Raw genomic sequence first — 14,392 nt, 5'->3', positions numbered from 1 at the left:
GTACAAGCTACACCTTCGCATCGTTTCAAAATCACACATCTTATTCGATCTTGAAATTCTACGAAATTTTGTTTATTACAAGTACCAACCCACGGGATCACGAAAGCTAATAATTATTCCAAAGTTGAAGCGTTTCTCGTCTATTTGAACGTCGTCCGAACGTCGGTTCGCCGCAGCAATTCGTAACTATGATGGTGGGTGCTTCCGTAATTAGTATTCCCTTTTAATTATGGTATTAATTAAATTGGCTCGCGCTGCTCCTGGTTACGTATGCACCCGCATGTGCGGCCTTGTAAGAAGCTTATTTGAATTTCGCTCCTCGCCACGGTGACACGTCGGCATTACCGTAGCCTGCCTTTGGGGGATGACGAGGAGGATGAGGTAATGGAGTAGCCTTCTCGGGCGAACTTTAGGCAAACGACGACTTCTCGGACCAGGCCGTGTCTTTATCGTGTAACCGTTCTTAGACTCAGGATGCCATAATCGCGTCTAGACGAGCTTCTAATAGATGGGATCAGCAGGGGTGTTGTGTTTTGTTAACAAACAACCAGAGCCCAGGCATTTTCAAAGGTCTCCTTGGCTATTTTCTGAGAACAGAGTCTCAGTGGCTTTCGTCAGTATATTCACTCCCGAGGGGGTGGGGACAGATGTTGTTCCGTTGGATGAAATTCTATTTCTGACGCCTTAGAGTTAAACCCTCCCGCAGATAAAACGGAACTGGCGGTGTTTGCGACGATCCGACGGGCAGCAGAAGGAACGGAAAATGATGGAACACTGGATCAATCCTCGCAGACGATTGTTGGAGAGGCGTTCACGAAATTTTTCTGATATTTGTGAGGGGGAAGAGCTATTCTTTCAGTTGTGGGTAAAAGTGGATAGAAAGATTTTCTATCTCATTTTCTATTTTAATCCGTGTGAAATGTAACGTTACTGGAAATTTTTATTGTGTAGAGTATAAACGTCTCGATAGTGGCCTACATTGAGACTTTCGCGACTGTTGAAAGACTTTACCTGAAGATTACGAATCGTGTGAATCATTTTAGGTAGAAGATTTGACTTTTAGTTGAATCGATGGCAACTGCATTTGGCATTAATGATCTTAATCGAAACGATGCTGCAGGATATTCAACTGAATATGTACACTTTTTCCTTGACATTCAAAAGAAATATTCTTCTCCTATTCTACTAGGCTGAGACATAAGTTCTTGGCCAAGTTAAGTGTAACGTGTATTGATAAACAGATTATTCCGATTTATTTAGTAAAGAACATATGTATCGTATATTGAAATACACGTACATATATGAGCGATGAACGATATGGCTGTAACAAAGTAACGGATGATGGTGGGCAAAAACTTCTGACTCAACCTAATAAATCATAACAGCAACTGCACAGAATAAAATTATTGACTGAGATGCACACACGATAAACGAACAATGATACTGATATAAAATGCTCGCTATTGCGAAATAGGCAAAGACTTATGATTCTAATATTAAATAAAGGCAAGAATAGACGTACCAATCTATGAGCCGTGTCGCTTCACACGCGACAACCTCCTGCTAGGCTCAACACTCTACGCACTTCATCATTCGGGTAAATTGAAATCGTGTCACGTCCAGACTGAAAAAATCTACCAATGGGTTGTCGACACCTCGCGCAAGTTTTAATATCGCGCCGGAGCATGGATTTGCAACCCCGTTTCGCAGGACTTCTATAACCGATATAACTAATGTCGTTTCATCGGGTCGCATCGGTTATTCAGCGCGTGCCAAGTCTCGTGACTGAATGAAATAGTAGCTGTATACGGGCGCGCTCCATCAAATTCGGCATTCAACCGAATTTCAAGGAGACCGGCTTTGGTCCGCCTTCCCCTGGTCTCAGTCAGCGGCGTCAAAAGTATTCCAGTCCAGAACGGTCTGCACCGATGGTACGTGGGTCGTTTGAATAGTTCTGGGACCGGAGTGGAGAGACAACTTACATAGTTATCGAAATATTTCTGTTTCTCAATTTAATTCCCTTTCACAGTAATACACTTGGACAACGATATTCCAGTTTCTTAGACTAACCTTTTAGGCAATTCTTGAGAAATTTGCATTGGAATTTGTTTTTGGTAAATTGAAAAACGTGGCAGACAACGTGAAAGAACTTTTGTTCAAGCTAAAATTACGTACATGCGGGCATGAGATGATTTATCATAAAAAGGTAAAAAACAATATACAGTAAAAATTTTTTCATTTATGGCTTCGTTTTCGAGAAAATCACATTTGAAAATCTGCTGGACACGCGTACAATTGAATAGGACTTGGGTAGCACGTCTGCTCGTTTAATTCTGTTTCTACTGACTACCAAAATTAATGTTCAATATTGATTTTCTCGAAAACGAAGTCTCATATGAAAAAATGTTATACTATATTTTCGACTTATTTTTTTACGAAGAATTATCTTATGCACGTTTGAATGTAACTTTTATAGGCACCCTGTATGGTATCGGGCATATATTTCGGACAATTATGGATACCATGTGTTATTATTAACAATAGTCACGATTGGCATGTTTGTGCTCTGTACTTTTCACGAAGCTCTATTTGTTTTACCAGTAAAGCCACTTAAAAATATTGCAGATAAATTAAAACAGACGATGGATTAAAATGGAAGTCCGGCTAAAACCTCTCTGTATATTTACGCTTGAAATTGTTAGTCAGGCTTAAACATAAACTCCATAAAACTTTATTTACGGTTTTAATACAAAATATTTGCACAAAATGAACTCTGCCCTGTTATTTGTGCCAATTAAAAACTGCAATTAATAATATTTTTTTAAGAGATTAGATTCAAATTGAAAAATTTACTTCCAAGAATTTAAATCTTTAATAGTAATCCTACGGACATACGTTTTTTTTTGTCCTGCAATGTAAATGATCATACTTCAACTAATAAAAATGTATGAAATTGAATAACGTGTAAAATCCTACTACAATAACTGAATGTAAATACAATTTCTTCATATTAGATTTTGGTCTCGTTTTAATCGATGTTGAACATTTTTTTGGAACGAGACTTCTATTTCATTTACAGCCTGACAAAACTCCCAATATCAACACTCGACAAATTTCCATTCGATTCCAGTTTAAATAAATTACCGTACAAAAGAAAAAACTCCACATTTCCATAAATATCCCCCGGGGTTCTCTGATCAGATTCCAGCGAGCGCGTCCAAATACTCGCGGACCGGTATTACACGAGTGAGCAGGATCGCGCGCGCGAGGGATGTCCGTGAATTTCACCCGTGAAAGCAATTTCCCAGGCAGCAACTTTCCTTAGAAGCTGGTGGACGGGTCCAGCGACCGGGGGCGCCGTGTATTCGAAGCGAAGCACCCGGGGCTTTAATACACACCGTTGAAATTATAATCTACTTTTGTGCCGCGTGTCGTTGCTCACGCGCGTGTGTGTACGGAAACGATGCCAACGCCGCGGTTCGAAGAGCTCTTACAGTGACGCTTTCATTGGATTTATGAAGCGAAAATAATTTTCTCCTGACGTCCCGGACACGTCTAGTCGAGGGGGCGGGCTTTCTTTTAAACACCGTGAAAGGATGTCGGCACGAAAACGAAAATGTGTTTTCCACCCCTTCGCGATGGCTCGAGGATTTACGGGGCCGAAAATCGTTTCGCGAGACCAGGGCTATAGTACATCGACGGTGGACGTGTTTTCGCTCGAATCAAAAATCGATATTCAACACGGACCGTGTCTGCCACTCCGGTAGCTGGAGATAGGGGTGACTGGTGATCGCGGGAAATGTTAATCTCTATAATGAGCTTGCTCGAGTTCCATCGCGGGAATCTCTTCGATACAAGTGCCCGTTTATTTCGGAATATTCAACCGGTAAATAAAGATCGTTCGACTACCTTTGACGGTACTCACGATGCTGTGGCAATCGAGTGTCGAGTGAACCGAGATCGTAATTTTCTGGGAGTCTGGTTCGCCATATAGTTCTCTATTTCATCTTACACATTTTACTATAGGAAACTTTTTTTTATATGTTTTTTGAGGAACCAATGTTCCGTGTAAAAAACGAGTTGAGTGTAGCTGTCTACTATAGTAAACAAATGCAGTTAGCGGGATAAGAATAAAGAAGCTATTTAATATAAGAGGTTCACCACGTAACCTTTTCATCCCCTAGCATCGCTGTTCTTTTCCCAGCTTCCGGTAAAAGGCACCCAGAGTCGGTGGCCGTTCCGGGAACATTCGTGGGTGTGGGTCGTGCAAGTTTTTCCCCCCGCCTGCAAAAGTTACGCCGAAAGGATGGCTCGTAATGGAGGGTCCGAGATTAATCCGAAGGATATCGAGGGAAGGGGTGGGAGGGGACGGTACCACGGCGGTAAATTTTCGTCAGCCCCGGTAATCTCGGGGAACCGCGGGAAATTAATTACCAAAGTTGCCCCCGCGATTTCTCCGCCGCCTCGAGTCGCTGGATCGGCCGCGTCCACCCTCTCGTTAATTGAATCGATTCCCCCACCCCCTCCGACAATTTTTTTCGCGCGATCGCGTGCCACGAATTAATCATCGGCCGCCACCGTCGTCGCTGCCAGGGAATGAGCGTCGAGAATCGTTTCGGTCTTAATTAATCGCGGGACTTTACGACCTTGAAAAACGGCCGCGACGCGACGCCCCCTTGCCGTAATTGAAACATCACGCGTGCGCGGGGGCGCGAAGCGATCACCGGTGACACGCGATTCTCGCGTTAACGTTTCGCTCCCGTTTAAACTCGGCTTCGGTTCGGCCGTGATTGCCGGAAGTTTGAATAGCTGTGAAGGTAATTTTTACGGGAGAGTCGATGGGTACCGAGCTCTGTTTTTTCTGCCATTTCATGGCCCCTGGAATCGCGTGTTTCAAGGAATTAACTGACAGTTCGATTGGGAAGACGAGGTGTACGGTTGCGTAAATTGAACGTTTAACTGTTTGGTATTCACTTTGAGACACTTAGGGTTTAATTGCTGGTTGAAATTAAACAATCTTGGATTTAGAAGTACACGAAAGATAGAGTTAAAAACCACTCTTTCGTATTGGATGCACAACCCTGAGGTCATCCTTTGGCTAGAAACTTTTTCGTCAAACCTTCTAGCCTCAAACCTTCTTCGTCAACTTCTTCTTTCCTCAAATCTTCTTCCTTGAACTTTCTACCTCATATCTTCTCACTCCCATGTATCTTTTCACAATCTTTTCTACTTTCACTTTGCCATCGATCATTGTTTTCCACCCACTTCTTTACTTCCTCTAAGATTCCTCACTACATAAGTAATAAATAAAAAAGACCAATCACACACTATTTGCCGGAAGAAAATTTGCAGAAAAATTATTTGTTTTTAATTTTTCAAAAATATTATTCTGAATACTGCTTCCTACTGATATATGGATAACTAGAAACGATAGAAAACTTATCCAAACTTCTTTTGCCATATCTCTTATAGTTTACAAGTGAGAAGTGAATATGAAAAATGGTCACTTCGGATAGAAAGAGTGGTTTCCCCTTTAAAGTCTAAAAATAGCATCAACCAATGACAAAACACTCAGGTTGGTCCCATAAACAAATTGTATAAAGTTACAGACAAATCAGCCCGTATCACTTCACGAACATACCTTGTGAGCGCAACACGGTGATTCACAGTCTCCATTAACCCTCACCAAGTCGCGAGTCTTTCAAGGAAAGTGAAGAGTCCTTCGAAATAGTTCGATCTTTCGTATCGCGCTATTTTATTGATTCGCGGAAAGGGAGGCAGAAAATATTACTCGCAATTCTCGTCGCGGCGTAAATCGCCCCGGGAAAATGGACGACTTTCAGGGGAAAGTGTTGCAAATGGCGGCATCGGGGGGGGGGGGCCCTTCTTTCAGGAACGATATTCCGCGAGAAAATTTGCAGCTGAACGTCGCTTCCAGAGCTTCGAAATTACGGCCGTCGAGTAATTCGGCACTGTCTGCTCGACGCTGCGGGAAATATATCTCGGCCTCTATGATTCGTGAAATAGCCCCGGCCCGGGCGTTTCACTCTGGATTAATGTTTCTCGCGGACCGTTCTCGCGTTATTGCGGTTATTATTGAGCTCACCTGGGCTGCAACCATGCCCTCCTTTAATCTTCTGAGGTCCGTGTGGCTCCACGCGCTCCTCGCCCACGGCTGGGTGTCCCGCAGGTCATCAAACCGGAATTCCCTGAGCTGATTCTTCAGGAACTTGCGTATGTTCCACGGGAGATCGTTGTGCCTGGAGCAGATCAACAGAAAATTCCATTGGTTATACGACGGTAGAATTCTCGAAGAACAAAATTGAACCAAGATCATTAAAAGAGATGTGAAGGAGATTTCGAAAATTTTTAAATGTGACTTGAGGTTATGGGTAAAATACATAAAAATTCGTGTAGACAATGAAATTACTTCGATCGAGATCCATCGCAAAATCTCTGTAGAATAAAATATTTTTTTCCTTCGTTAACTGTTAGACCTCGTCTCGTACTTACGTTCGACATATTTATATAACATGCGCAGTTCCATGGAATTCACAGCAATTACAAACACATTAAACCATTAAAGAATGAAGATCACACTTCTTCATGTTTGTCAGACCTAAGGGTTGATTAATGTACTCAACAGCAGAAATTATTACTAAAATTATTCTACCTACCCTCTAAAAATCGTAAAAAAATTATTAATTTTAGAAATTCTTTGTAGTGATTTTTAGGGGATAGGTACGATAATATTTATAAATATGTCTGCTCCTGCGTTTGTTATTACTATTTAAATATAAGTGAAGTGATAAAAAACGTTTAAAAACAAATAAGAGCTTTAAATGTTATTTACGCCTGTCTGTATTCAAGGGGTGTGTTTCTACCCTAAATATGAATTTCTACCGAAATTTAATGCAACACAGTAACTCAAGGCTCTCTACACGTCTGCCAAGTTGCAATAAAGTTAAGTTCTGATACTAACCTAACTTCCCTTGTTAGTCACGTTGAAACAACATTGCACCCTCTTTCACGTAGCACAGTATTTTAACGCGAACTGTATATCTGATCCAAAAGGATTCGTTTCCTCGAGTGGTCAGACGATAGGTACCACGGAACAGTGTGTTTTGAACGTCTCGTGGACGCAAGGAGTTGCCTTGGGGAGGAGTAAGACGATGTTTGTCGAGGGGCGGGGTAGGGGGAGGGGTGGAAGCAAGTAAACTTTGTCTCTTACAATGGCATTAGCCCGGGCGTCCGCAAGTTCCGTCGGCGTGTTCGGTTGTGTCGCCCGAGGCTCGGTCCAAGTTATTTCATCCGAGTTTCTTGATTTCTTTCGCGGGATCTGTACGCAGAACGCTGGCCAAATATTGTCCGTCGGTTTCGCCGGAACGAACGACAACATCGTTAGCGGAACGCGACTGGAATTCGCGAAAGAAATCTCTCCCCGAGCGTTATGTAAATCCCCGCGTTTGTTACTTGCGCCGGAGGTGAACATTGGCCGTATAAATATTGGGGATTCATAGCTAAAACATAGCTTGAAATTAGCGTTATAAGACGATGTCAATTATCGGTTGCAAGACAGTGGCAGAATCTGGCAAACAAATGAGGCGGGACTTGAACCTTCTTTGCAACTGGCTGTAAAACCAAATTCTTAACATTTTCTTTTAACTTTCAAAGATGAACATATTCTAGGTCAATGAATTCGTTACGGAATGGGCTACACGTCTACCTAAAAGAAAATATATATTTTCATTTAAAAAAGCAAAAGTCACCTTGAAATCTCGGAGGCACGTCCACCTAGATAAGACTTGTGACCATCGTAATATGTACCCCTCGAAACAAACTAAGTTCTATTAGACAAATTTTGTGGAATAACGAATAATCCAGGAGATAATTGCGTGTGAATCTTCAAATGGGACACCTCGTATAACAAGTCTAATACATGTACACGTAAAGTATAACAAAAGCATCATTTTATCCTCTTATCTAACCCAGCCACCCACAAATCCCGCGCCACGGGAGAGAGCAACCTCTAAACTTCATCTCTCCACTACCCGCGTCATCTAAAATAATTCACTTCAGATTGCTCGCACCGCCCACGAAAATCGTCGACGACGTTAAGACCCGGGTGTTCCCCATTTACCCGCGCAAAATAATTGCATTCGGAAGTGTAACTCAGTCCCGAGGACGCGCACTAATGCGCAACAAAGTCGGCCAGACGCGGGTTAGTAACGGAGCGAGACAGAGCAAAGAGCCAAGAAAGTTTGCGCCTTGGAACGGCATTAGCCCGACGTCTAACTTGCCCCGTGAGTTTCCCGGCGCCGGGACGCCGCGTTCTCCATTGCAATTCCCTTATTCCGTGTTAATTCGACGGAGGGAGGCTCGTGTAGCCGAGCATAACGCAGCTATCTGATCTCCGGTTGGAATCGATGGGCATGGAGAAGGAACGGCTAAGACCGAGACTTTAAATCCGTGCATTCGTCGCGCTATCTATGGCAATTTCACGACGGGATATACACGCTCGTTCCAAAGGCGCAGAGTCGGCGTTGGAAGCTTTAATTAAACTAACTAGCGGCGTAACGTAACTATCCGGCCAACAAGAAACTTTCGAACAGGCCCGGAAGGGGAAAAAAGTGGGGCTGCTGCAGGTTGGTTTAACCGTCGAAACGACGGTAATTACGGGATACGAGGAGCCCCGTTCCGCCGTTCGAAAGCCACATTCCATTAAGGTGTATTGTGATGGGGGATGGGAGAACGGATAATTTTAAGCACGAGTCGTGTACCCGGCTTTATTCCCGCTGACGCGAGAATTAACCTTACCGCGACGCGGGACGACGTCGCGTACGCGCCGCCCAGGTGAATTTGAATAATCGCGCGCTTGATGGCGGATGACGCGCGGATAACGCGAAAGGGGAAGACACCCCTGTCTGGGTCTACGGCTAATTGAGCCGGGTTCCGACGCCGCCGAGTTACGTTTCCTGATAGCGTCACGATTACACGGGCACCCCCCGCCGTTAGTCGGCAAACTTGCTACTCGCCAGTTGCCAGAAAGCTGCCCCCTTTATAGCGCGGGAGGTTTAAATGCTTCGCTGTGAATCGTACACTTGACATTCCGTCGCTAGGTTCGGTCGAAAATTCTCGGATAGAAATATACTGTGTTTAATAACTATAAAACCACACTAGAGTTTTTCATTTTTATGTATTGTGGTTAAAATAAAAACGGAACAAGTATGCCATGTCTGAAATCATGATGAGAAATAATGTTTCTCCAGAAAAGGATAGGTTATATTCCTTAGAAACAATGTGGTTTATTTTTTATTTTAATCACAATACAGTGATTCCTCGATGAATGCGACACGAGTAACGTCGTTATTCCCACCACTGAAAACAGAGTGAACAAAAGTTAAGCAGAGAGTCGGCTTCGGGTAAAGAAGAAAATGATGGGCTGAAAACCTTTCCGCCTTGCCACGAATGCTTCGAAGCGGACTTGAGTATGTCGCACTCATCGAGACTCGAATATCGATTCTCAACTGCCACAATTGCCAACCAGACCGTACACACCGTTACGAGCTATAACATTCAACTCGTCGTAATAACATTCCACAAACGTTTCCTCGATTCATTTTAAAAGAATTGACTTCCATTCCCCCGAAACAATGTTTATTGTTCGCCGCGTGGCATCGTTTTCCCATGGCTCTCCGAGTCCGCGGAGACTCTTTGTCCGGTCGTCGTCGCTTGTAATTATCAAATTCGTTAACGAAAATATTCCACCAATTTCGCGGTAAGTTCGCGGTTGGAAGGCGGGAGAGTTACCAGGGAAATAGAATGCCCGCGACACAAAGGAATTTTGATGCATGACAGAACGAGCGAATAGAACTATGCGAACGTGAGAGAGGGTGTGCGTGCGTATTGTTACCCCAACAAATCTGACCTGAATCGGAGATGGATCTCCCCCGACCCGTTTGCCGCGAACCCCACCGCACGGTGGCTGAATGCACTTTGAACGTGGCGCGCAGGGAGGGAATTTAACTTCGAACGGAATTAGGTAACCAAACGAGCAACGGCGCCTCCTCCTTCTCCTCAATCTCCCTTGCTGCGCCCCCGGTGCTTGTCGACCGATAATTCTGAAAGTTTACAGGGATCAACACTCGTTGGTTAAATACTCCTATTGGTTAAAAGCTGCGGAAGATTTTGGTGGAATTAACGGTCGTCGTTCTTTACGCTCTACTCGGCCTTTTTCCCCTCGATCGTGATAAAATAGGATCAGAGAATTGCAGGAGTCGTGGAAAAAGAGGAACCCCGGACTGTGAGTGGTACTCGAGTGCGCGATCTTTTCTTTTGGGTGGGGCTCTGATTCAACCTACTGATCCTCATGGTGACCTCCTGCTTTTTCTAGTTTCCTAACTTTTCTTAACGTAATCTGTACCTAGGAAGTCTGTTGAGGGATTTTAATTTCAGGACTAGGAATTTTAGGATTTTTGCAGCAGATCTTGTTCGATAGGTTTTAGAATAGTTGGGCACTAAATGCTTATGCGAGTAAAGTCGGATATGGTACTGAACGTGTTAATAGATAATTTTGGAAATTATAACTTTTCAAGATTTCATACTTGAAGAAATTGTGACCGGGTGCCCTTGAAACATTGTAACTGTTAGTTTAACCCCCATACGTCCTTCATTTTCCCAAATTAATTTGTTCCTCGGTGTCAAAATAACACAGTGGTATAAAATTAATATAATTGAAGAGATAAATAGTGAAATTTGCAAATACTTTAAAGTCTCGGAGTCTCAACTAAATTTACACGTACATGCCAGAATATAAGAAGATAAATGTGTTAAATTGACACAAGGGACAGATGAGTGTTAATATGTTGACTGTCCAAATTTATTCGATAGCAATGGCAGTAATCTAGATTTTCATAATTAGTGAAAAACTCTTTACAAACAGCGTACTTTCGACAGCTCATATAAAAAATAAATTTTTCCATTCTATCTGGATTTAAGTAGCTCCACAACAGGAATTTTTCAAAAAATCGCACGTATCACCGATCGTGCTGCCAATGACGGGAATAACAAAATTACAAGGATAATACTGATAACGTAGGCTTGGGCTTACGATCATTCATTTCGATTTATTTTCATGTCGAAGTTCCGAGAGCATCTTTATTTGTCGTGTTTCGAGGGAGATATGTTCCCTTAACAGTTCCTTAAGTTTCATCAAGGCTGGGACACGGTGTCTAACTGATAATAAGAGAGCACCGACGAATAAACCGCGCGATATCGATCTTAACGGTTGCTCGTTGAGCTTTCGCTCGTTGCATTAGCACACCGCCGCCGCCGCCGTGCAAAGTCGACCCTCCCCTTCCACTGTAATTCGTTTCAGCCAGTCGCCGGAGAGGTCGTTACACTATTTCCCGTCCTGCGGTTAGCCGCGTGACTCATAAAACATCTATTTGCCAATTAGAATCGTGGATTAGAGTGGCGGTTACTTTCCTTAATTAATAGGGAACCGGAGTACGCTGTAAAAAGAAGGTCGACGACTTCGGGCCAGTTCGTGCTGGACAAGGGCGAAAAATTGCTTTACTACGTACTCTCAGTGCATTTGCATAAAATTGTTAATATACACTCTTTCTTGCCCATTTGTTTTTCGATTCTTGTAGAAATGAATTTTACATACATTCATATATTGGGGTCTACATTTTCTAGTATACTGAGTGTCTCAGGTCGGATATCACAACCAGGCAGGAGGTGATTATAAACAAAAAAAATTTATTCTTATAGAATCACTTTCTACCCGGTTGTACTATCTAATCTGAAACACCCCGTATACTTGCTATTAGATTATAAAGTGTATGATGCATTTGTGGTAGAATCGGTTGACATAAATTTGTTTTATGGTTTTTTATTAAAACCACTAGTAGGCGAAACAGGTTTTCACTTAATCATAATTTCGACAATTTAATCTATAATAATGTCACTTTATATTAACGTCCGAAGTCTACTTTTTATTGAGCTGCGAATTTTATGCATTTATGACGGAAATAATTTAATAAAATATAGTAAATTCTGAATTGCAGTGTAGTTTAACAGACTTAAGTTCTTCTATTATTTACTGGTATCATTCAGTGGTCCAATATATCTCTATGTAATTTTCTTTTTCATACATTACTCCACCATTACATAATTTTACATAACATTTCGCTGTCTTGTTATTTTCTTACACTTCTAATCACTATAACATACTTCATGCATTTATAGCACGTGGGAACGCATAAAATATGTATAAGACTTTTTTTTTAATAGTTGTCCTATCATCAGCATCGTATGTGTTATACTATTTTCGGACATTTAGGCTAGTTACAGTAATAGCAATTCTAATGTCACAATATCTATACCTTCCTCACCGGAAGGGAGGTCCTAAAGACTCTTTTTACCCCACATAACGTGCAATCACCGCCAAAGCCCAAACGATCGAAAGATTAAAATCGTCTAACCCTAGTAAATACAATAATCTTCCAAGAATACCGTAACATTACACTTAAACCAACAATCTCAATCAACTCCCTAAATCCACAACCTATTCACCTGTTCGTAGTCCAAGCTATTCCGAAAACGATCGCCGATTCTTCGCGCAGAAAATTTCCATTGTCTCTCCAGGCAACCTATTTACCAATCTGCGTCTAACAGCCTCCCTTTCGGCCGGACCGTTTCGAACGTTGATCGCGTTTTCGAGCCGAGCTGCTCCCAATAGAATCATTCACCTCCCCCGTCGCGAATCGATTCTAATTTGAATCCTTGAACTCCTCCCGTCGAGAGATAATTGACCGCGCATCGCGACGGAGATCATCGAGTTATTAATGTAGACTGCGAATTTTATGCAATTATCGTAGATATGAATATGCAAAACAGAACACAGTAAAAATTCTCGGAAATGTATGATTATAAATCTTACTCTACTTTGAACTAAACGATACCTTTAATAAAGGAAACAAATCCTGGTCATTTGTAGTCAGGTGTCTATCACTTTAAGTTAACGGAGATATTCGGAGTAGGTATACCATACAGTCCAGAATGACGTATTTTACTGCTATCATGTAGTTATATGCGTTACCTACACATATATAAGATTTAGTCTTATAACTTTGGTCCAGTGTTTCACAACCTTTTTCCGACCGCGACCCCCTTTCTTTCCTGAGGACCCCCTGTCCTATCGGTAGAATGGTAACTATTTAAATTGTTGGTTTGCAAATACAACAAGTTTCCTATAATTTTTAGAAATTATATAAAATACAATAATAGGAAACAAGGAACATCCTGAGGTCCCATGGGGGGTCCTATGGCCCCATATTGAGAACCCCTGCTTTAGTCCAATCAGATATCCGCGAGTATATATTAATTTCCCCACGTCCACACAACCCCCGAACAAAAGGTGTCCCATCAGCATTAATCGCTGTCAACCTCGACGACAAACCGTTCCCCAATTTTGTTTTGAAAAACTCGAAATTGAATCACCGGTAAAATGACGGGCTCGTTATTTGCCCCGGTTCATTTTCACTCGCAAATATCGCAGACGAAAATTGTTTAATCAAATAACACCAGAATTTCCCGCATTCGTGGCACGTTAGTCATTCAATTTTTAATCGGTCAAATTCCCGTCGAATCCACGACTACGCGTCCGATTTCCGGCGAAGTGAAATTCGAACGACAAAGGGGCGTGTATGTGTGCGGGCACGTAGAAACGTTGGTTCGTTTCCCGCGTCAGTTTAACAAAATTTCGAACGTACTAGGGGTCGTTACTCCTCCCGCCCCACCAACGGGAATTATCTTTTAAAATGACCGTTAACCATCGGCCGTCCGAGGTCCGACGAAAGTGTTCGGCGGATGTTGGCCGACAGCCAGACCCGTGTTTGCACTCATCGATAACAGGGTGTCGTAAAAATTCACCCGCTTATTGGTCGTACGAAGCGGCAAATTATTCCCCCCTCCCTTTTTCTACCGGGGCCGAATTCCCATCGATCGGATCCAAAGGGGAGCAACTGAGGGTGTGGGGGGAGGGAAGGAAGAGGATAAAAAAATTCCACCTGCTCCCGTTTCTCCGTTTTATCGTTCTCCATTAAAGCGGCATTCCCGACGCGATTGCCCTAATTACGCGGCGCCGTACAAAGACCGCAACGAAATTTCACCCCCGGACGAATTCCTTCGTCGATTCTCGTCGGCGTCGTTTTACTCAGTGCTGCAAGCTCCCCATCCTCTGTGCTGTCCCGCCGCGGTCGCGTTTGTTTCTTTTCGAATTCGCTGAAAGGATCCCGAGGCGTGACAGGTTTTGGAAACAGGTTGGGTGGATTGTAGCGACTAAATGGGTAAAAGGAGACCTCGATCGTTTAACGAGGTCCTTGTT

General features: G+C 42.8%; 1 protein-coding gene across 1 annotated transcript in view; it reads right to left on the bottom strand.

Moving 5' to 3' along the window:
• Positions 1 to 14,392, bottom strand: part of LOC107187839 (dipeptidase 1) — a 104,051-nt gene that overhangs the window by 72,439 nt on the left and 17,220 nt on the right. Inside the window, exon 2 of the mRNA XM_015576020.1 lies at positions 6,107 to 6,260. Coding sequence (XP_015431506.1) covers positions 6,107 to 6,260 — 154 coding nt within the window. The remainder of the gene's footprint in view (positions 1 to 6,106; positions 6,261 to 14,392) is intronic.

This window comes from Dufourea novaeangliae, unplaced genomic scaffold (genome assembly GCF_001272555.1).
Source record: "Dufourea novaeangliae isolate 0120121106 unplaced genomic scaffold, ASM127255v1 scaffold16, whole genome shotgun sequence".
NCBI classification, from domain to species: domain Eukaryota; kingdom Metazoa; phylum Arthropoda; class Insecta; order Hymenoptera; family Halictidae; genus Dufourea; species Dufourea novaeangliae.
The sequence above is the reverse complement of the archived record's forward strand: the minus strand, read 5'-3'. Positions and strand labels throughout refer to the sequence as shown.